Genomic DNA, 25202 nt, shown 5'->3' on the forward strand with positions numbered 1-25202 from the left:
GGGGAGGGGCAGAGAGAGAGGGAGACACAGAATTGGAAACAGGCTCCAGGCTCCGAGCCATCAGCCCAGAGCCTGACGCGGGGCTCGAACTCACGGACCGCGAGATCGTGACCTGGCTGAAGTCGGACGCTTAACCGACTGCGCCACCCAGGCGCCCCAAAATAAATAAACATTTAAAAAGAATTTCATAATACACAAGAGAGACACAAAATTAGGCACTAACAATTCTCAAATTATACTACACAGTAAACCATCTAGTCTACCTATTTGTAATGTAGAACCAATTACAATTTAATACAGTTTAAACTGAAAATTAGGGGCCCCCGGTGGTTCACTCAGTTAAGCGGCTAACTCTTGATTTCAGCTCAGGTCATGATCTCACAGTTTGTGAGTTCAAGTCCCACATCGGCTGTGTGTTGACAGCATGGAGCCTATCTGGGATTCTCTGTTTCCCTCTCTTTACCCATTCCAGCTCGCATGCTTTCTCTCTCTCAAAAATAAACAAACGTTAAAAGAAAAAAAAAAAAAAAAAGGTGACCTGAAATTTAATGTAGTCATACAACCAGTAGTGAATATAGATCTGGCTTAGATAGGTGCCTCACAAATGTCAAGTAAGTTAAAACTAAAACTGTTAATTGTATGGTTTTATCATAAGCTCCGTATCTGTTAAATCTTCTCATCTTCTTTTCATGTATCTAAGTGCTTCTCTCTTTTTTTAAATGTTTACTTATTTTTGAGAGAGAGAGAAAGAGAAAGAGAAAGAGAGAGAGAGAGAGAGAGAGACAGAGCATGAGCAGGGGAGGGGCAGAGAGAGAAGGAGATACAGAATCCCAAGAAGGCTCCAGGCTCTGAGCTGTCAGCACAGAGCCCAACACAGGACTTGAACCCATGGACCGCGAGACCATGACCTGAGGCGAAGTCAGATGCTCAACTGACTGAGCCACCCAAGGGCCCCAAATCTTCTCATCTTCAAAGTATAGCAAATGACCCCCCCATAGCTAATCCAGTTAAAAATGGTCAGGTAACTTTTTTTTTTTTTTTTTTTTTTTTTTTTTTTAAGTAATCTCTATCTACCCCCAACATGAGGCTAGAGCTCAGGATCCCAAGATCAAAAGTCACATGTTTTACTAAATGAGTCAGAAAGGCACCCCTAAAATGGTTAGGTAACTTTTTAACCTACCCAGAATAATTACCTTAGTACACCATACATGAGGTCTCTCAGAACATTTGACACTTCTGACTTAAAGTGTCTTTTCTACTTTATGCTTTTCACAACAACCTGGTAAATTACAAATAAAATTGCAGACTGTCTACTTCAAATTCTGACAAATCACTTTGTTCTTTATTGCTTTAACCCAAAGTACATTCTCCTATGACTGAAATAATTTAATACCATTTCATTCAATCTGCAATTAATTTTACAGTTACAAGTCTAGAGCCTAGAACATCTTTCTAAACAACAATTTAGAAACCAGAATTGTATGGATCTTCTTCTATAATAATCTTGTGAAGAAACCTCTTGACCAGAAATCTCAAACATAGATAAATTTGGGAGAGAGAAAACACCCCCACTTCTTAATTTCTTAACAGTGGAAAAGAATAAATTACTAGCTCAAATGAAATGCCCAAGAGACACTATGTAGAATGGAATATTATAAGACACACCAATCCTATTCAGTTTTTCTATACAATCCTATTTGGAATTTCTATATAGCTACAAGACTACAGAGATTAAGGACTATACCACTTATAGCTTTTACATCCTTTCAAGCCGTACTGAGAAGAGTATGAAAAGAGCACAGATACTGAATGAATGTAGAATTTAAACAATTTGAGATTTCTTGAAGACAAAATCTACATACAATGCTCACTCAGCCATCTGAAAGCCAAATTTTATTAAAAACATTAATGCTTTATAAACTATCCAAAAAGGTCATTAAAACAGAGATGAAGCCTACACGAGTCCAATTATTTTACATTCTTTTAAACACATAATGGCCCTATTTTTTGAAACAAATAGGTTCAGCAAGCATCCACTATGCCCTCACCTCCACTTCCCATTCCCTTTTGGTCCTAGAAGACAAGTATGAGGTTCAATTCAATCCTAAAAGACTGCTTCACATAAGAGCTACTTTTGCCTTGACTTTCTTTATGACCTTGGAGGGAATCTACCAAATGACAACTATAATGATGTTGGTGTATTCTTGTTTATCACTGAAATTTAACCCTAATATGCTAACATTAATGAAGTCTTCTAAACTGAACCTAGAGAACTGAAAACCTGTGAGTTAAAATATCGACTGATATGCATTATGAACCACGTTTTAAAACCTTAATCTGACTAGTAAGGGGGAAAAAAGTACCAAGGCCCCAAATTCAACAAGACTGAAAAATAAATTCTGAAAAACACCAACAGTGTCATTATTACTTCTCTTTATGGAAAACTGGTCTGCAACGCAAAACAAAAAAAAGGGGGGGGGGGGTGGAGGTGGGGGAGATAAAATTAGCTTCAACTAGACGTTTCCTTGCTTTTACAAAGATAACAGCTGGACAACAAAGGAAAATTTAAAACTTGGCAAAGAATGGGGTGACTATGTAAAAAATTCTACAATCTGACAATTACTAAGATAAACCTATCACTCAAGTTACTAATTTGTATACCCATCTTGGGCAGTAATCATGGTACCATTTTATTAGCACTAGAAAGATAAATCCTTGCCTTGGAGGAACATTTACTAAGTACATTTCATTTCAGGATCTTAGGGCAGTTTACGAGCAGTATCTCTTTAGGCTTCCCTAAGGTACTCTAAAGTGCTTAACATCATTCACACATCCAGCCACCACTAGGGTGAGAAGTAAATAAACACGATTTACTTATGCAATTATTTACCACAGAATTCTAGTCAAGAATGCAAAAGTAAACATTCATATAGTTATTTAATCCCCAAAGAAAGCGTAGAATACTACGGGCGATAAGATTCACCCTTAATTGACCACTACAGAAACCACAGGCCTTCCACATGGGCTGTCCTTTACTATCACTCTTGATTCGAAAAAGTAACAATGTCAACTCAACATTTTAACAGTACAGAAGATAAACAGAACTCAGTGAAATCTCTAATTCCAGATCCTCAAAAAATGTTTATAAAAACTGAGATAGAGCAACGCCCCCCTAAAAGCACCCTACTACAAAGAACGAAATACCGAAAACATGAGGTGGGCCAAGGTTAGAAAAGCTGATCTAACCCAATTACCCGGAGGGACCACAAGGTTTGGGACTAGGAACGTGAGATCGGGGTGGGGGTGGGTAGCAAAGTGAAATCTAACCCCAGAAATCACAACACAGGCCGCAGCCTAGAAGCTGAAGCTGGCGGGAAGTGAGCTCCCTTTCTGTTCCCAGGGGAAAGTCCAGAGAAGAGCGGCTCCACACAGCGCACTCATAAGGCGCCAATAGTGCATGCCTACCAAGGCGCCGGAGCCGCTGGAGAACCCGGTTGAGAAGGGGAGGAGACCCCGGCAGACGGCCCTGGAAGAGGAGGAGGACTAAGGTTGGAAGCAGCGGCAGTGTCTGGACGAGGGGGATTACCTAACTGTGACGACAGGAAAGTGTCCTCAGGCTCCGGCGATGGTCCCGACTGCGCAATGTGTGGTGTCTTTCCCGCTTAGCCCGCAGCAGCAACAGAACCAGCTCCTTCAGCCAGTCGCCATTTCCCGCCTACCGACCTGCTGCACCGCACGGACAGAGACCCGGATGGAAAGCGGCCTCTCCGCGCAGGCGCCTTGACTTTCTCCTCCCCCTCCCGCCACAATTCCGCGAGGTGGGAGGGAAGGAATGCGGGCGGCCTCAGAGTCAAAAAAAAAAAAAAAAAAATCCAGCTTTTACTTCCGTAAAGAGCGTTGGAGTTCCTGCCGCCGGAAGAAACTCACAAGCCTGATTCCTGACACAAAATGAACGCAGGCCCTTAGGACCGAATGGAGGAACAAGGACAAAACCTATCAGGATACGCCAGGACCTGGGGGATATTTGTACTTTAAGGGCCTCCGTAGCTGGCAGTGTAGTGATTGCAGGGGGAGTAGGGAGTAAAGCGTTGGGAGTGAAGAGGCGGGGACCCGAAGGACGGTTTTTCCTCCCGCTGCTAACGGAACTGCTTAGGCAGAGCTGGGAGGGGGAGCGCGCCCTCACCGTGGAGGCGGGGCTTAGGAACGCGTCGCTCACCCTGGCGGCTAGGGTTAGTAACCCGGGCGCGCCTTGTGGGTGGAGCCAAATGGGATGGGGTGGGACTAACGCCTTGGCGCGCTGGAGGTGGTAGTGTGTGTAGAGCGCTGCCCCAGGCCATGATGAGACGAATCCTTCATCTTTCCAGGGATCCCGGTGGCCCTTGAAGGTCCTCTTTCCAGCTCTCTGCCTAGAGAGCATAACAGTTGCTTGTGATTCTGTCACACAAGCCCACGCCATTCGACTCCACGCGAACTCGGCTGTGGTTCTGCCGAGAAGTCAGATCATTCAGACAAATGAGTTCCTACCTGCTTGTCTGGGTCTAAGGACTGTCAGCCTAGTGGAGTGAAAATGTATCAATCCGAGCATCTAGCCCTAGTGAACTATCAAAAAACCAAGACTAATGGTTGGAAGAGCATTATCTGTTTACTAAAACTCTGGGCCACTCACATTAATCAATCAAGAAATATTTATTGAAAAAACACAATGTGTGAAGACCATACTAGAATGCGAGGGATACAAGGTAGACGTGAACCCTGCCTTCTCAGAGTTCACAGTCTGAAGACAGACAAGTAAACAATTTAAATACAATGTGCTAAAATGACCACAAGGAGTTCTTGACAGGCGTACAAACGGGGTGTGGGAAGGCTTTCATGAGATGACCTGAAGAGTTGATGTTACAAAGGAAGAGTGCCTAGGTAAACAGATGGAAAAAATCCAAAAATGAGATTGTGTTGAGTAGTTAAGGTAGTGCTTCTGTGCGCTGGGGATAGAGGAGTTGAGGGGAAGAAAGTGGAGAGAGATGAGGCTGCGAGGTAAGCAGAGAACCCTTGTGAATCTGGTTGTTTCAAAGTGTGGAGCAGGTGAGTTGTCTCCTGAATGCCTTACATACTGCAGATCTTGCCAGAGCTCAGAGTTCATTTGCACCCAATATCTTCCGATTACAAGAATGCTCTGAATGCGATGTTTACTGACAGCCAGTGGTGTATCAGCGAGCAGAACTGGTATTAGTGCACAAATAATAGATTCCTGAAAAACTAACTGGAAATCAACAGTTACTGATTATCCAGTGTATATCATGGAAAACCATATAGGTTAAACAATTACTTCAACTGATTACCAACATAATTTTTAAATCAGGTAAAAATTGGGAATATTTCTGAAAAAAATTATCAATAGTAATAACTACCAGTGTTCGTTCTTCTAAAACTTAAATATGCCATTTACAAAGTGCTTTTATATGCATTTTGATTTTCCCAACAACCCTGTGAATAAGTGATATTAGAGCTCCCCCCCCACCCCTCCCCACCCCGCAAGTCTTCACCTGAAGACGCTGAGATTTTTTTTTTTAAGGTAGGAGGAAGGGAGAACAAAGGAAAAAACAGTCACCCTTTCCAAAGATAATCCAGTAGTAAGAAATACAATCAGGACTCAAGCAAGCTGTCCTTCTGTTCATTATACCACATCCTACTGTTTCCTGTTAAGTTTAGAAAGTTTGCTGGTAGCAAGCCTAAATGCTTTTGCAATTTATTTAACATTTTAACATTTTTGCAGAGGATAACGATTATATTCTGATTTTAACTTTCATCGTTTACATCTAATAGTTTCTACTAGACTCTCCTGCAATATCTAAGTGGATTGTTGTGAAAGTCAAATGAGATTATTCATTTATAAATGACAGTTCGTAATGTCATTAAGCTTCAGTAAAAACTTTGTCCAAGATTTTAGAATAAAATAAGGGTTTCAAAATATGAACTTAAAAAAAGTCAGGTATATTTATACACAAAGCAGTAGCCACAGGGAAAAAAACTTAATGCAAAAACTTAGTGGCATGCATGCTTTCTAAACTATACAAAATTATTGCTATCTAAAAATATTAATGAAATACGGTGTTCACTAAGTAATGTGATAGAAGCATCTTGGATATTTAACAAAATCCTTCAGCAAATCCCTTATTACCTTTTATCTGATATATAAGTCATGCACTTCACAATCCAGTCTTACATTAATTCTATCTCTATGAGATATTAAAAAAAATTTTTTTAATGTTTATTTATTTTTGAGACAGAGAAAGACAGTGTGAGCAGGGAAGGGGCAGAGAGAGAGAGGGAGACACAGAACTCAAAGTAGGCTCCAGGCTCTGTGCTTTCAGCACAGAGCTCAATGCAGGGATCTAACCCACGAACTGCGAGATCATGACCTGAGCCGAAGTTGGATGCTTAACGGACTGAGCCACCCAGGCACCCCTCTATGAGATATTTTTGAATAGGCTTCACGCCCAGCATGGAACCCAATGTGGGACTTGAACTCATGACCCTGAGATCAAGAGTCACACTAATGAACCAAGCCACCCAGGTGCCCCTATGAGGCATATTTTTATCACTCTCATACTACAACTAAGAAAGCAATATTCATAATAAACATTGAAATAGTATCAGAACTGCCATTGTACTTTAATATTGCATTCACTTGATGGCAATGATCATCTGAAACTTAACATGGTCAAAACTAAACTCTCAAACCTGTTTCTCTCTTAGTATTCTCCACTGGATAGAATATAATTCTCTTATATTTCATCCAATCCACTGTAAGTGCAATAAATTAAACCTTGAAAGTATATCTTGAATCCAAACACTTACCACCTCAGCTATCTCCCCTAGTTCAAGGACCATCATCTCTGACCTGGAATACTATAAGTCTTCCTGCTCCATTCTTGAACCTCCGTCAATCTTTCCAAAACACAGCCAAGGTGATCATTTTAAACCTCTTTATAAATTTTTCAACACCCTTAAAATAAAATCTAAAGTCTTCACTATAACATGCAAAGCCCTTCATTAGCTCACTCTTGGCTACCTCATGACTACATTCCCTACCTCTTGCTATTTGTATTCCCATCCTACTGGCTAATTAACCATTCTCTGAAAAAGTATATTCCTGTATCAAGGACTTTGTTTTTGTTATTTCTCTGCCTCTACTTCTTTTCCCTTAGACCTGTGTTATTCAATAGCCACTAACCACAAGCCATGGGTGGACTGAGCACTTGAAATGTGGTAGTGCAACTGAGGAAATTAATTTTTAACTTTATTTAATTTTAATTAACAAAATTTAAAATTAATACCTGAGTGACTGCTTAACAGAGCTTCCAGCTGGGGTGATGAAATAGTTCTAGAACCAGTTAGTGGTAATGGTTGCACAACATTGTAATGTACTTAATGGCACTGAATTGTACTTTGCATGTAAATGTACCATGGTAGTTTTGCTACAATAAAAAAAAATTGCCCCTTAGTATTCCCCAAAGGAGTTGAGCTTGTGTCTACACAAAAATCTACACATGAATGTCTATAGCAACTTTATTCATAATTGCCAAAAGTTGGAAGAATCAAGATGTCCTTCAATGGGGGAATGCATAAACTGCAACATAGTCATACAATGGAGTATTAATCAGCTAAAAAGAAGTGAGCTATCAAGTGATGTAAAGATAAGGGGTAATCTTAAATGAATATTACTAAGTGAAAGAAGCCAATCTGCAAAGGCTATATGCTGTATGATTATAATCATATGACGTTCTGGAAAAGATAAAACTATGATGACAGTAAAAAGGTCAGTGGCTGCCAGGGATTTCGGGATAAGGAAAGAGGAACAAGTGGAAAACTCGGGATTTTTAAGGCAGTGAAACTGTTCTGCATATTATAACGGTAGATACATGTCATTATACATTTGTCCAAACCCATAGAAGGTACAATACAAAATGTGAATCTTAATGTAAACTGACTTTGGTTGATAATGATGTATACACAGTGTTGGTTTATCAATTTTAACAAATAATTCTACACTGGTACAGGATGTTGATGGCACGGAAGGTGTGTGTGTGTGTGTGTGTGTGTGTGTGTGTGTGTGATATGTTGGGATTTTCTACTTCCTACTTAATTTAGTTATGAACCTGAAACTGCCCTAAAGAGTGAAGTATATTGAAAAAAATTAATATTTGGTTTAGTTATTATAAAACTTTTAAGTATACTTGGAACATGAGTATGTGAATGTATTAACTCAAATATAAATTTTATGAATGCCAAATACCAAATATTTCCAATGACAACTTAATGTCCATATTGAGATGTGCTGTAAATGTAAAATACACACTAGATTTGAGATTTAGCACAAAAGAAAATATAAAATATCTCTATCTCATTAGTAGTGTTCTATATTGATTACATATTAAAATGGTAATATTTTGGATATATTGGTTAAATATCAAAATTTCACCAGTTTTTTAAAAAATGTAGTTACTAGAAAATTCAAAATTACATAGGTATCCTGCATTATATTTCTATTGGATAGTGTTGCACAAGATATCCACATGGCTTATTTTCACACCACCTCTTCAGAAAGGCCCTCCCTGATCATCCTATCTAAAAATAGCACTCCTCCATCACTATTCCTTTATTCTGATTTATTTTTCTTAAAGCATTTATCACTATGAGTATAGAAAATAATGATCTCTCCCTCTGGTATTTATGTAAGTTCCATGAAGGCAGAGACATTGTAGTACTCAAAACAGCTCTCTATACAGATTAGGTACTCAATAAGAAATTAAAAGAATGATCATTGTTCTTTCATGATTGAATCTTTAGGCTTATGTGTTAGGGGGTGTCTGGAGCACTCAATAAATATTGAATGAATCCCAAATCCACATTTCTTAGTCTCTCAACATTTCAACCTTCCATTTTCAAATACTTATAGTACAACTACATTTGTATGTCTTCAAATTCATTCTACTGCTATTTGCAATTTGCAATTAAACCCATCCAATGAATGTTTCATTTCAGTTATTATACTTCACAGTTCTAGAATTTCCATTAGGTTTTCTATAATTTTCATTTCTGTGCTGAGATCCTCTATCTGTTCACTTACTTAAAACATTTTCATTTAATCTTTAAACATACTTTTTTTTTTAGGACTTTTTAATTTAATGTTTTAAAATTTAAATTCAAGTTAGTTAACATACAGTACAGTAAACACTTTTAATACCTGCGTTAACAAATAACAATATAACAAATAACAACAGCCATCTAATTTTTTTAACTATAGATCACATTTCAAGTCTTTGTATGTCTGATAATTTTTTATTGAAAACTAGACATTGTGTATATGTTGTATAGATTCTTGATTGTTATCTTCTGAAAAGTGATGATTCTTATTTTAGCAGATTCTTCAGTTACTGAGTAGTTACCTTAAACTAATATAGGCTTGGTTTTATGCTTTGTTAGTTCATATCTATGAGAAGCCGAAGGAGTTTCATTAAGTTCTAACTTGACAGGACTCAATCTTCATACTTTATCTCCCCTTACAATCTTGTCAGAGCTTGTTAGGGCAGACCTAGGGTAGGTCTTACTCGAGGGCATGGTCTTTACTCCCAAGGTGCAACCTTTCTAATCGTTTATCTGGATGCCACAATTGTTACAGAACTCCACCTTGACAGGCCCAGAAACCTAGTGTCCTGTAGCACTGCTTTCATGCCAACACTTTTTTAAACTAATTTTTTAATGTTTTTATTTATTTTTGAGAGAGAGAGAGAAACAGAGAGACAGAGCGTGAGTGGGGGAGGGGCAGAGAGAGAGGGAGACAGAATCTGAGCTCTGAGCTGTCAGCACATAACCCATGTGGGGCTCAAACTCACGAACCGTAAGACCATGACCTGAGCTGAAGTCGGACACTTAACCAACTGAGCCACCCAGGCGCCCTTTATGGCAACACTTCTTGACCTCTGGTATCTACGTTCCATTCTCAACTCTGTGGCAACTGCTATGGGGTAAGCATCAGGTGGTTTTGCTCTAATTATGTACAGTCCAGCCCTCAGCCATGAACTTGTGGGCACCCTTATAAGGATTTCTGGGGCTACCTCTCTGTATAGATAGCTCCCTCTTCTCTGATGTCCACCCAATTGATTTCCAACTGCTTCAGCTGCTCCCCACTATGATCTCTGTCGTCTCAGTTCAGCTTTTTTACACCCATAGGAAGCTGGGTGACTGTGGGGCTCAACTGCTTAAGTTTCCCTTATTTCAGAAGCTTAAGTTTTTTGCTGCCCCAAAACAGTCACTTACATCTTGTCCGGATTTATAGTTACCACTAATTCAGAAAGGGCTAGTCAAATTAATCATAGTCAGAAACAAAAATCTCCCTTCCCTCATATTTTTTGGAGTGGAATTAAGGAAAGAAGAGCAGCTGTTCTCAGGTGGCAAAACTAAGAAAATGTGACCTGCTGGAAGTCTTGGTTAGAGTTTTGAGGTGAGAGCTAGTCTGAGTGAAAGAAAGTAGCAAGTAGAGAGAAGCAGAAATGGGAGTTAGTGAAACAAAGTTGGCAGCGTTTAAGTCCTTGTGTCAATACAATTATCCTCAAGTCCAGCTGACTTCTGCCCTTTTTGCAGTTTATTTACATGGACCATTAAATTTCCCCTTTTTCTTTCTGGGACAGTTGTTTGAATTTTCATTTGGAACCCTTAGTGAGGAAAGTCTTAAAAGGAATTAGATATAGCCCAATTAGAACTGAATATTTATGTGAAGACTGAATAACCTATACTTTAAATTTCCCCTTTTTCTTTCTGGGACAGTTGTTTGAATTTTCATTTGGAACCCTTAGTGAGGAAAGTCTTAAAAGGAATTAGATATAGCCCAATTAGAACTGAATATTTATGTGAAGACTGAATAACCTAGACTTTGGAAATGTATTAAATAACATCACATGGTTTGATTGTCTTATTGAAGCCATGGGGTCAGACATGTGAGGGAACAGAAGTTTCCAAGGCTAGCCATTATGACAAGTGACTATCCCCCTCATAACTACACAGTTTTTGTTTTGTTTTGTTTTGTTTTATAGATTCTCTGTCCTCATATTCTAGCAAATTTTATGTTTACAGGTGTATAAAGGACAAGTCAAAAAACACAATCTTAAGATTTTTTAAAATAAAGGAACATATTTTAGAAATGATGTTGAAGTTGTATTCACATTTTCCTTAGAATCATCCCTCCATGTATATTTTGGATTTTATATTTTCTCTTTATGGGTCAGTAGCAAGTGACCTGAACTTAAAAGGTTCTACCTACCCTACCCTTTCCATACCTCTTCAGCCTCATTTCTCTCATGATATTCTAGCCTCATAATTATGTTTCAGTTAAGTTGAAAACCTTATTATTTGGAAACTTAAGAGACCTTGAAACCTTGGAACTTTGTTTTATTTTTAATAGTTCTTAGCACTATTTAAAATTAGCTGGTTCTTGTGTTTACTTGTATATTGTCGGACTGGTCCAACTTGAATGTAAGCTCCATGAGAACAGAAACCTGGTCTATCTTACCCACTACAGTATTCTTATTACATAAGATAATGCTGGGCACATAGGAAGCATTCAGTATTTGTTACACTAGCACTACGGTAAACAACCCTAATATAAATTTTTCTGCAATCTAGTTTAGCTTAGCCTAAAATGAATTCTAAATTTGCTCAAATTTTAGTGTTACAATGTAACTATTTGCATCACATGAGTGTGATGTGTGTATATGTGTCAGAATCAGAAAAATAGTAAAACAAGTTTAATTTTAATTTATTAGAACCCAGTTAAGTGATGATTTTAAAAGCAGAGTTTCCATCAAATTAACACCTAATTCCGGGCAAAAATACATTTAAAAAACCTAAATCTTAAGGCAGAAGTAAAATATTATAAAAACCAGCATGTCTAATACAGACTGTAGAATGTCAGAATTTTAAGATTCACATAGTATTTTATAGCACTAAAATGTTAATACAGTCAGAAACATTATCAATTGGTCCAAGATCTCTCAGTTTATAAAATGTCTAGACTGCTAATTGAAGAAATTTTGCTATATAAGTAATAGCTACCATATAATTAAGTGATTGTTCTTATGACAAAGGAACTAAGGCAGGAAATTTCATGGTTTTCATTTGTAAAGATTTTACAGTATTAAATATAAAGTATTACTAGAAGTATGTTTTAGATTCATCTTCCCACTCTAATGCCCAAAAGGTGTACATCAATTCCCTTTAACTCCATTTTAAAAAATTCTGTGAACTATTATACCTATTCATTATAGGCCTGATATACTCAGCAAAGGCATAAATTGCCATTTTGATTTGGTAGAAATAACAATTTTAGTAAATCACTATATCTTTTCCTGGTCATTAAATAATTTCAAACTGAAGTCTAAGAATTTTTGCACTTCTAATAAATGAACAGCTTTTTTTTTTACCTCTGTAAGTTTGAATTTTGACTAGAACCTGAGCACAAGGGGGAAAAAATACATTTCATGTTTATATGCAATTAACAGTAGTCCTTCTGAAAAACAGAGTTAACAACCTTAAATGTCTCCTTGTGATCAAAACCTTTTATTTTGGGGTGGATAAGATTTAAAAGATTTAAATCTGAAAACAGGGATTAACTAGCTTAAGCATTCTCCAGAATAGTGTCAAAAAAGACAAATGCATTTAAAATAATTCTGTAAGTCTAGCAAATATGAGGCTTATGGGTTCTTAACATATTAATTACAAAGATTCTTCATCTTTATTACAAACTCTTAAGCTATTTTAATAAAACAGTTGTAGACCTCACTGCACTTCTACTTATTTGTGTGTTAATAAAAATCTGTTAAAACTCCTTATAGTACTTCTGAAAAATTCTAGTCAAATAAGATCACTAAAACTACCAGAGAAGCTTTGAAATGCTGATTGCAGATTCATTTTGAAGTTGATTTAGCTTCTTTCAGAATCTGGCATTTAAATCATGAATATTTTCACCAACTTGGACTCTGAAAATATAAAAAATTTAGCCAGTGATGGTTATCGTTAAACAGTACCAGTATTATGTGAAAAAAATAAAAATTGAAAAGATATTGTCAATCATGCATTTCACAATTTCATGAACTAAGTAAGGTATAACTCATAAATATTGTTATGTCTTTGCAGGTTACCTCAACTTCCATCAGGCCTCAGCTAAAAGTTAATCTGCCAAAACACATCAGCACTCATGTAAAATAAAAGGAGTAGGGAAATGATTTTGCACACATGCTGTTTGCAACAGTTTTTGCAACTGTTTGCAAAACCAGTGTTTGGCTTCCAGGTTCCAACCCCTCTTTTATGTGACTAGATATAACTCCATGAAGAGCATGAGATGAGGGGTAGATAGAACAGAACACCTGTTGGGCTAACAAGAATATATTAGTGTATAAAAAGTTTTTCAGTTGAATAACTGTTCTCACTGGGGTTATGCTATGTGCAACATATAAACCGTACAACCAATTTTTACTATTTGTCCATTTGTGGAAAGAATTAGGCTCAATAAAATGTAAAATATACATTAGTTCATTTTAAATGCAAAGATTACAGTTTTGCTTACTTTGTTTTTGGCTCAACTGTAATATAACAAAAAAATCTCTGCTTTAATAATACAATATGAAAAAGTTCACATATGTACATGGGTACATTTCTTCATTAAAATTTTTCCTTAAATCTATCTCAATGTATCTTTACAACTGATACAACTGATCTTTACAACAAAAGTCAGAAACAACAAAGTAGAAATCATTCCATTTTACAGCACTTTAGGTTTTCTGAAGTTTTCCTTTAGGGCTTAAAGAACGTCATTGAAACGTTGTTTTCCATAGTCTGCAGGATCCATTTGAAGTTCTCGTTCCTCATCATCTGTAAGGAAAATAATTATATATCAAGAATATTGTTTTTAAAATCACTTGCAGAAAACCAATAAAATAAAGCCTCAGTTGTTTTCTATTTGTTATTTTATACATTCTAAAATAGCGCTTTATTTCTTAGTTGCTTGGCTAAACAGTGAAAAGTCTGTCTTCCAGTCTTCCAATATTTTGGAAGATTACTTAATTTAACAAATCTTTTGATGATAGTAGAGCTAGATATAGTTAGCCAAACTTTAGGAACCCACAAACATTGAGGAGTTGGTTCTTGTATATAAAATACATTATTTCTACTAAATGAATTAGTTCTATAAGTTAGTTTTTGGAGTGCCTAGGTGGCTCAGTCCGTTATGCATCCAACTCTTGATTTCAGCTCAGGTCATGATCTCATGGTTGTGGAATTGATCCCCCCACCTCCACCCCCATCGGGCTCCACGCTGAGTGTGGAACCTGCTTGGGATTGTCTCCCTCCCTGTCCTTCTGCCCCTTCCCTGCCTGCTCTCTCTCTCTTTCAATGAAAATAAATAAATAAATAAAATTTAAAAATAAAAGTTTTAGAAACCGTTCTGTACACATTTTCATGCCCTTAAAAACCAAAACTTTTTCTAATTACAAAATTAATCCACACTCATCACATAAAAATTGGAAAATAAAAGATAGGAAAATAAAAGCTACTCATAATCCCAATATTTAACATTATAGTGAATTTCTTTGCTCCTCTGCAAAGAGCTTAGCAGCAACTTCTTAAATGATATACTAACCAAAATTTAACTTCTTTACCAAAAAGAAAAAAAATATATTACATAATGTTGTTAGTAAGATCCTCAAAGTCACTTTGAGTAGCTACATTAAATGACTCTTTAGAGTTTGACTTATTTGGATATTGACAGGTTTTTCTGGGTCCTTCTTGGCTATCATCTGCCACTTCACATTACTGTTTATCTCGCAGTAGCAATCCTTTTCTAATTTTGTTACAAACTACAGGTTTTGAAATAAGACCGCTCAGAATATTAAAATTATGTTAGAACAAGAATGAAAAGTAATTTAATCAAAGCAAAGAGACTTTCTTTCTAGTATATGGCTTTTAGTGACATCTGTTAGCTCCTCCAGAGCCTTGTTTTTTTTCTTTTTTTCTTTGTTTGGTTTTCTTATTTTTTTCTTCTTTTATTCTTCCACAGCCTTGAAAAATGATTTTTCATACTTTATAGTTCACAGTTACAATTACCCAACAGCTTAGTTTTTGATAGATTGAGATGTTACTATCATAATTGTCCAGAAACATAATTTTATATAATTTAAAGAGTTATGAGTTATATATAAATATAATTTTATGTATTTCAAGAGTCAGAATCCCAATTCACATGTATACTATAGCTTTCTGAAATCTGTCTTTTAGATTTGATAGGTTTGCTACCCTTAACTTCTCTAGTATATCCTATGGTAAAATTTTGTTCAAGAAAAATGCTATGTGATATATGTACTGTGTATTTTACATAATGATGTGTTCTTATTTCTTCTTTATTTATTCATTTTTAAAAATGCCAAATAAGACAACTTTTTCTTTCCTTTCAATAACTTTCCTATTAAACTTACAGAAATTCTCATTTAGAATTGCAGGCAACAATTTTGCATCATAGGCCAACAAAATTATCTTGTATCTTTAATAGTGTAATCCACTAGCTGTGATAAGATAACCCCAGATCTGTTACAGGCAGAGGCTGAAATTGTATCCGTAATCACATCTGTATTTTGAAAAAATGCTAATATCTTAACATAGAACTTGTTGGACTTTAAAAAATTATCTTTGGTTTTAAACAGGAAAATGATCACTGGCACCTCTCCAGAAAGCTCTCCTTAGAATCCATGTTATGGGATATCACCTTATGGCTATAAATACATCTTTCATGACTTCAGTAATTAAATGAAGACTTAATCACCACAGAGGGGTGGGAAAAGCAGCTATACAAAAGAGAATTCCTAAAAATTTAACAGGAAAGTTATTGAAAGTAGGTATGTTGGAAGACTTTTAAATGAAAAATTATAAAGAGAAGGTAAGAGCAAAGCTCTAGGAATAAAAACACTGAATTCTAGTTCTGGCTCAGTCCCTTAACAAACCTGATCTAGTTTCTAAACCTCTTTAGACCTTTAGTTACCTTCTCAGTAGAATACGGATAGCAACTGTTTATCCTATATCAAAATAATAATAATAATAATAGTAATAATAATAATAATAATAATAATAATAGTAATGTATAGGAAGGAGTCTTTACTTCCAAAGTCTTCTATAAATATACGGAGGAGTTTGTTGGTTTTATTAATTCATGCTTTTAATCAAATTTTAATACTGTGCCTTCACATTATTCAGAATTTCACAGGACTTTTGGAATATTGCATTTTTCTTACACTGAACTATTATTTACATTAACTAGAGTCCACTTTCAGTATAGCTATTCTAACCAGAATTCAAATTTCTACTGACAACCTATTTGCATGTACAGTATTTATAAAGTATGATGAAATTACCTAGTCAAATCTGATATAGAATAACAACCTGAAAACTAAATATATATATATATTTTTTCATTTTACAAGGCAGCAAAATCTGTAAATAGCTCATTAACATAAAATGACTATTAACGAAATAGAAGGACATTCATAATTTATTAAATAATTCCTAAATTCCCTCTGAAGTCAAGAAAGGATCACCTCCATAAAGCAAGCTCTACCAAACAAGAACATCTTGGGGATAATAAGGCAGTGAGGCTCCACTAAAAAGTACACGTTAATCCACAAACCAAAGTGTAATTATCCTCCAAAGCAGGCAATCCAAAGAAAAATATTCTGTATTTGCTTTAACTTCTTAAAAATTATTCAACAAACACTTATGTAGTGCTTACATTGTGGAAGACCTGCCCTAAGTGCTGAATAAATATTTGAGTCATATAATCTACATAACAACAGCTTAGTTAAGTAACTATACCTCTATTTTACAGATAAGGATATTGAGGCATAGAGTTAGGTAATTCACAAGGTCACAGAGCTGGTAAATGCTGGAGCTAGGATTCAAATCCAGGCAGTCCAGCTCCAGAATCCAGGCACTCAAGCATTAGGCTCAGCTTCCTTCCATAAGCACATAAATACAACCATAAATAAATATGCAGGTCATACTCTGTTAAAGAAACTTGGAACTTCTATGGGATTAAAGATAAGAGTAAAGAGAATTTATAAACATCCATCTCCTTATTACAATAAAGAATGAATTAAAAGACATATCCATCAGATGCAGAGTATTTCCAGAGGTAATCTTTTCATTGGGTCACTTAATTTTTTTTTTAATTTTTTAAAATTTTATTTATTCATTTTTGGGAGAGAGAGAGAGCAAGAGCAAGGGAGGGGCAGAGAGGGAGACACAGAATCCGAAGCAGGCTCCAGGCACTGAGCTGTCAGCACAGAACCCGACGCGGGGCTCGAACTCACAGACGTTGAGATTATGACCTGAGCTGAAGTCAGACGCTCAACTGACTGAGCCACCCAGGCGCCCCTCACTGGGTCACTTAAAAGAAGGCAGGAAAAAAAATTTTTTACACCAATGTAAATAAAATAATATTTTTTTAGGCTGCTTCAGGAAACCAAGAATTAAAAATCAAAATAAACCAGAATTGTAAACACAGGAAAAATAGGCCTCACTTAATTCTACAAGAAAACACTTTACAGATAGTAGTGTCCCAAATGATCAATACATATGAATAAGCATCAGAGATAAAGCTGGCAGATAAACTCTATTGGCAGAGTTGCTGCCCAAATCTCCATTGACCTTAGCTGAATCCAGAACCTCAGCACTATAAGTGGAATCTCTAATCCTAGGGACCCAACAGATTGAGGAAAAGCAAAACAAAACAACAACAACAAAACTCCTCCTAATATTAGAAAGAGTAGAGAAGAGCCCCTAATAGTATTTCTGAAGTACATGTTTCAATTTTAATTGAAGTTGACACAAAGTCATATTAGTTTCAGGTATACAACATAGTGATTCCACAAATCTATACATTATGCTATGTTCATCACAAGTACAGCAACCATCTGTTACAAGCATGTTTCAATTTTTGATATCTCTGGCTGCAGAGTCTTAATGGCAGTAAAGATTTTCTTTCCTGGGTTTGGGGGAAGATATGTTTCAGGCACGCTCAAATCTGAAACACATTCTCCCATTATACCTGTGTTGTATATAGTGATTCCACTGTGAATATGATCACAGAATTTTAGAACTGAGAAGGACCATCTATTGTAGTTCAACAGTCACATTACAGATGAAGAAACTGTGGCCTAGAGAGTTAAAGTGACTTGAAAAGCAATACTCAACGGCTGGTCTCCTAACCTAATGTTTTTCCCCCCACTCTTTTCTACTGCCTGCTTTGGCTACAAGTGCAAACTGGCCTAGGAACCCAACCGTTATTTCTACATTGCAACTATGAAGAAATGTTCTTAAATTCTAAATATTCTAACTTAATAATAAAATTTAGAATCCAAATTATTGAGGAACTAGGGAACAACCATAATTCCCCCTTCCCACTTTCTGGACAGTTAATACCATACCTAAAGAATCCCTGAAAGCATGTTTTAAATTATTTGGCTCTCCAATACTCTTTTTTAGTCAGTTCACCCAAACATCCCTCTTCACTAGCTGCAGCTTTGTTCCTATCATAAAGGAGTCCCCTTGGTAGCTGTCCTATCCTTCTACTGCTGTCATCTAGTGAACCCCGAAATGGGATAAAAATGTAAGTGGCAACCCCCAGCTCGAGTAAGATTGAGTTGCAAATGAGGAAACCCCAAAATCTAACAATCCCCTCCCTACTTCACTGAGGGTATCACCTTAGGTCATTTCCTTATATTCCTTAGAACTGATGCATTTATTTCCTTGTGAAAGGAAAGGAAGAGCAGCATGAGGATACTGGTGACCTAAAGTGGAAAGTTACAATGAAAACTGGGGATGGGAGAGGGAAAGGGAAAAGGGTATAGGAGAGAAAGAGAGAGAGAGAGAGAGAGAGAGAGGGAGAGGAGGCACTGAAGATAAATGTACCTACCATGGATAAAAGCCATACAAAATATCTGAAATTTTGTGATAAAAGTCATTAACTTTAAGATAGCCAAAAGCATAAGAAATGTCTTTCAGTTACAGCTGAAATTATTTGCTCTAATAAAACCCTCAAAATTATCCAATGATATGATAGAAGCTCTTAGGAAGAAAACTAGAGAATGTTTAAACTATAAACTAAATTTATAAGACCAGAAGTTAAAGTAAAGTTTAAAGTTCTAAAACTCAATGAGAAAGCATAAAATTATCAGTTAACAACACTGACCTATGTAGGCTAAGTACTATGGGGGGTGGAGGGTGGGGTGAATATGAAGGCAGAAAAGGACACAAACAAAATATAAGGCAAAATAAGTGACAATTCCTGCCCTCCAGAGCTTGGTAATCTAATTGGTGATATGATATACATGCATGAAAAAGCCTCACAACAATGTTATAAATAATTGCAAATAAAAACAATTAAAACAAACACAAAACAATGAAAAAAAATGGTAAAATTTATGAAAAATGGATGAGATTATAGAAAAGGTAGGTATAATTTATTCTAAAGCCCCAAACAGCATTTGAGAAGTTCTCATGAATGTATCCTTATAGAAGTCCTAGAATAATTATTATCTCTTTCTATTCCCAAAAACCATTCTTCCAAAACTAGAATGTACTATCGAAACAATCCTGCATGGAAGTCTGAGTCTCTAAGTTTCCCTTTTTCTTAACTACAAAGTATCTGAGGATAACTATAATTTCTTTTCAGTTTTATAAAAACAACTCTTGTCATGAACATAAGTAAGATGTGATTACTTAAAAAGAGTTAAGGAAGAAATTGAGACAGTTTACATTGGAAAATACTTCATGCATCACATTATAAAATAGAATACATCACACATTATTATGTTCATAATCAACTTCTACAGAAAAGAGAAAAAGTTCCGCAAAATACTACTAAATGATATAAGCAGGCAGAAAATAGGCCTAAAAACTCATAATAATGTAATATATTCTGATATGCATGCATGGGTAGGGCTGCATGCACACAGGTAGATTCTGAACTTTTAATAAGTTAAAAGCTCAGAAGTTACATAGTTAACAAGGAAAATATGTTGAATCTGTGTATTAAACATAAAACAGACAAATCTTTTCAAACTGTTAAATATAAATTTTCAGCCTCTCAGAAAAAAGTTCAAAAACAGCCTTCCTATACTCAATCAGTAGTGACATATCTTATCTTCAGTATGGAGACCATTCTCTTTGGGACTTCCTTTATAACAAAAAGGCTGTCTGGTCAAAATATGTACCTAGAATAACGAAATGTTTTCAGATAAGAAATTGGAAAAGAATTATTTTCTGGGAGTATTTGCCATAGGTAAAGCCTGGAGACGTTTAAAACAATTTAAATCTAAAATTTCTGAATACTTTTGAGTTTCAAATTATAACTATATCAATAATACATATAAGATAACTAAAATGAAAATACTTAAAATAATTAAAATCTAAAAATATGACTATCATAAAATTGTTTTCAAAATAAAATTGAAAAACTACACAGAATCTCTTTGTATTAAGATTGTAATTCTGTTAATAAGTGGGGAAAATTCTACACAAATTCAACCAAAAAATTTAGAGGTGGGTTTCACGGTCACAGCATGGAGGCCAAGCCCACGCTCACCTTGGACGTCTTCCTCTCCACCATCACCATCTTCTTCCTCATTGTAAGCCAGCTCAGCCTGCTTGTCTGCCTCGTACTCACCTACGTTACCATCATCCCCATTATAATCCGCCAGTTTAGAGCCATGCTGCGGATCAACAGGGGATTCATTCTCATCAAAGAATCGGCCTGTGAAGTAGGTAGAGGATTAATTCAAGAGTAAAGAGGAAAAAAAAAGAAGGGACCTACATTGGATGCCTCCAGAAAGTAGACAAGTGAAACCTGGCAACGTTTAGAGTATTGGTTATAAAAAAGATACATTTTTGTGAAGGTTATCCAAGACAAAAAGAAATAAGAATGAAGACTGAAAATAACTTTTTAAAAAAAGAATTTCCTTTTGGTGTTCATTTTAGTCATGCTACTTAAGACTTGAATATTTTCTTAAAGAAAGGGTACCATTTTCAGGACTGCTTTCCTAATAACCAATGACTTCTCCAAAGTAAGTATTTGTCTAATTTACCACTTTAGAAGAACAAGAAATGTTTTTATTACTAGATACAATATGTATTTGAAATTTGTAGTTATTTATTTGCTTTATAAAATACCATTTTCCATAAATAATTTTGATCATTTTTTTTGGTAAAAATAAACAAGTACCATGCAGGCTAGTTTCTTTTTGGATGCTAAGACAAATTAACACAACTGAGGGCTATCTCAAGTTCCTTCAGTGATAGTGACTGACTATAACTGTGGATTTCCAAGGACAGATGGCATAAAGAATAAACTATCAGAACTCCTAGTGGTATGTGTTTTGAAAAAACATCCCAAGTAATTCTGATTTATTCTTTCCCATTTCCTAAACAGGACTTTTAAAAGCCAATGACAGAGGAAGCTTAAGAAAGTTGAACTATGCGAGGCTGTTATATTGCACACATTCATAACAGTAAGAAATCAAAAAGAGCAAAAGACATAACATCCACTGTAGAAAGCTATTCAGCAACTAAAATTGAAAATGAAAATGTTAGGCACACTAAGATCTGACTCAGAAACACAAGTTAAACTCTACTTTGACATTAAATTTAAGTAGCATAAAAGTAAATTTTATTCCAAAATCTAAAATATAAATAATATCAACTTACTGATGATGAAAGAATTTAAGACTTTAAAAAATTATACAAACTTTCTATGGATAAGTCTAAATTTTTTGAATTATGTTTTTAAGAAGTAAATTGAAATGAGGCATTCAGGAAAAAAATTAATGACTTCTTTGCTTGGAAAGAAAGGTTAAGTACAAATGGAAAGAATTAAGGAGGTATGGGTCAATTTTACAAACAGCTCACCACATCATCGGGGCAATATAATTTTAATTGCTGAGTAAAGAGTCAATTGGGGAAATAGTTAAAGAACAAATCACACTTACATAGGCTTTCAAGGATGGGGGCTGTTTACAATAGGAGACTTAAGTAACTGGGGCCAATAAAAAGAGCATAAAGTCATCTTAAATCTATTCCAGAATAAGGTTGGGTATGTACAATAAATAAATAAATGGAAAAGTTGATAAAATAGAGTTAGAGAAAATAAATGGATATAAAAGAATTAAAAAGGAAAAACAGAAACAAGAATAATAAGCTATTTGTGAGAAAGACACCATGTCTCCTAATGATAGTAATACAAAACAAAACATTTTAGTGGCTTTTATTATTATTTCTTTTTCTAACAATAAAATTAATGATGCCAATATAAGGAAAAAGGGAGATTTACAGAAATCTATATTTTCTTTTTCTTAATATGCAATATTTACTATGGACAAATTTAACCTGGAGTTGTTAAATCATCTTTATGCAATGTAAAACTGCTGTTTTAAATATACGAACATTTAGGGGCACCTGGGTGGCTTAGTTGGTTAAGCATCAGACTTGATTTTGGCTCAGGTCAGGATCCAATGGTTCATGAGAGTGAGCCCTGCTTGGGCTCTGCACTGAAAGTGTGGAGCCTGCTTAGGATTCTCTCTCTCCCTGTCTCTCTGTCCCTGCCCCCTTCCAAAATAAGTAAATAAACATTAAAATAAATAAATAAACATTTTAATTATGGTAGTTCCCAATGAATTTCTCAAGGTATACCATTTCCTCTAAGAAATTTTTAAATTTTTAAATCAGTTATGAAATATAGAAGACTAAAAAGTTAACCTAAAAATTTATTGTAAAATATAGTTAATACTATCAGACATGGTACATTAACTAAAAAAGGGTCCACCTATACCTATTATAATATTGCAACAGAACAATTTATAGTATCTTTCTTTTATAGGTGTTTGATAATCTGACTAGCCCAAATTCAGCCCTAAAATTATAATATTAAAATTAGAGACACTAGACACTAGACAGAGATAACAAAAAAATCAATAACAATGCTTGACCACAGGGGCAACTGGCTGGCTCAGCCAGCAAAGTATGTGACTCTTGATCTTGGGGTTGTAAGTTTGAGCCCCACATTAGGTATAGAGATTACTTAAAAAAAAAAAAAAAAAGAATGGATGACCACACAACTGTCCCTTGTTAAATAAGTAATTTGTGCTATCATACATGCAGAATTTTCATCTTTGGAGAAAGAGCTAACCCTTAATACAGGATTTCAACAGCATGACAGACAACAACAGAGAAAAAAAGAACCAGCTATACAAAGATGTCTGTCAAGTTGGGACATCAAACTTCACAATAAACAGTGAATGACTATGACAGCATAAATAAAAATGCATAACAATAATCAATACAACAAACTGCTCAATTATATAATTGTCAGGCAACATATTTGTAAAAAGTGTTATAGAAGGGAGGGGAGCCTGGGTAGCTCAGTCAGTTAAGTAGCTCACATCATGATCTTGAAGTTTGTGAGTTTGAGCCCTTCAGCACAAAGCCTGCTTTGGATCTTCTGTCTCCCTCTTTCTCTGCCCCTCCCCAGCTCACACACACTCTCTGTCTCTCAAAAATAAAAAAAACTTTAAAAAAATTAAAAGTAAATCTGTAAAAAAAAGAAAAAAGGAGTTATAAAAGGGGGAAATTTGTGTGGGTTAGAGCTAGAAGGGAAGGTTTCAAGAAAGAGGTAAATATACTGGACCATGACAGAGAGAAGGAAAGAAACACCTGAAGACTGAGTAAGAAGGTAGATAGAATATTCAGGAGACAGTGAAGAGATTAATTTGACTGGATTTATTTAGAAAGTGGAAAGAGGAAGTTTAGACAAGCAAATTTGGAATAATTATAGAAAAACTTTAAAGTTAGATATTTTCAAGGGCATCCTATATCCACTTCACAGGGTCATTGTTAGAATGAATGACAAAGTATATGGAAGTATCTACAATACTCTTTCATCCAATAAAGACTCACTAACATATGTGAAAGGTATTGTGCTAGTACCGTCACACAAAAATAAACTTATCATCTCCATCTCTGGTAACTTATTATAGGAAGGAAGACAAACAAGTAAACAAATAATTAGAAAGTGATGCTATGTGTGCTATATCACAATGATCTAGAAAGTGACATCTTAACATGGAGACTATTGCTACTGTTGGTTTCTATTTGATAGAGGAAGTCTGAACTTTGTGTAGGAGGCAATAGGCAGCTGTCATAATTTCTTTTAAGCTCTCTGAGAACAGGAATCTAATCTGATTTATGTACTACAGCATTTCCAGTGTCTTTTCAGGTAAGAAGCTATGAGGACTTAGACTAGAAAGATATAAGAGGAAATTTTAGGAACAGGTGAATCAAATACATTTAAGAATGACAAATTGAATACATGGCACAGTGGAATGGAAGCACTCAAAAAATGATTCTATATTCCTAGCCTAGAAACTAAAGATACTTGTACCCAAAATGGAACAATTGAGAAGGTATGGGAAAGCAAATGCTTTAGGTATACTGAACTAAGGGTTACAGTAAGATATCCAAATGAAAATAGTTTATAGACACATGGAAATATGGAACTAGACTCTAGGTGCAAAGTGAGGGCTAGATGTATAGGTTTAAGACTCATAAATATAAAGATGATATATTAAACTATGAGGAGCTAATTTCTATTAGGAAACAAATACAGAAAACAGCTATTAGTCAAAGGAGTGATCTTAGGTATTGACTATCTTTAAGAAGGGAAAAAGGAAGTAATGAGGATAAAGTTATCACATGATGGTGTAAAACTGTGATGTCTCAACAAGAATTAAATATTGTACCTTATCTCTGAAGCATTTTACCTATTTATTTAAAGATTTTTAATTCAGCTCTCTCTCTCAGTAACCACAATGTTAAAACTGTGCTCAGCTAGGTGAGTAATATGGTAATTTTATTTAGTTTGGATCCCCCAATTTCCTTATATTTTTTATAAAATTCAACTGTGTACTTGAATTTTATTTTCATCCTGGTGGCTGCTTGAAAATAATTAACTTATAGCTTACCAGTAACAGGATACTAGCTTCATCCTAACAATTTAAACATGAGAACATGAAGAAAGAAACAACATACACTCTAGCTATTGACAGTCTTTGGGTGGC

The 25202-nt window shown here is 35.4% G+C and overlaps 2 protein-coding genes across 7 annotated transcripts in view; both read right to left on the reverse strand.

The window, feature by feature from the left end:
* Nucleotides 1-3768, reverse strand: part of CTDSPL2 (CTD small phosphatase like 2) — an 83957-nt gene extending 80189 nt beyond the window's left edge. Inside the window, exon 1 of one of the 4 annotated variants that reach the window (XM_058737904.1) lies at nt 3592-3768. The gene's annotated coding sequence lies outside the window, so the exon portion shown is untranslated. The other 3 variants (XM_058737906.1, XM_058737903.1, XM_058737905.1) reach the window with 3 other exon arrangements.
* A 9653-nt stretch (nt 3769-13421) lies between these two features.
* The window catches only part of GOLM2 (golgi membrane protein 2), a 107750-nt gene continuing 95969 nt past the window's right edge, over nt 13422-25202 (reverse strand). For 2 of the 3 annotated variants that reach the window (XM_058737909.1, XM_058737907.1), the window contains 2 exons: nt 20681-20848; nt 13422-13923 (listed from right to left, as the gene is read on the reverse strand). In XM_058737909.1, the coding sequence (XP_058593892.1) occupies nt 13853-13923; nt 20681-20848 (239 nt within the window). In that variant the 3' untranslated portion in view covers nt 13422-13852. The remainder of the gene's footprint in view (nt 13924-20680; nt 20849-25202) is intronic. The other variant, XM_058737910.1, reaches the window with a different exon arrangement.

This window comes from Neofelis nebulosa, chromosome 7, assembly GCF_028018385.1.
Source record: "Neofelis nebulosa isolate mNeoNeb1 chromosome 7, mNeoNeb1.pri, whole genome shotgun sequence".
Taxonomy (NCBI): domain Eukaryota; kingdom Metazoa; phylum Chordata; class Mammalia; order Carnivora; family Felidae; genus Neofelis; species Neofelis nebulosa.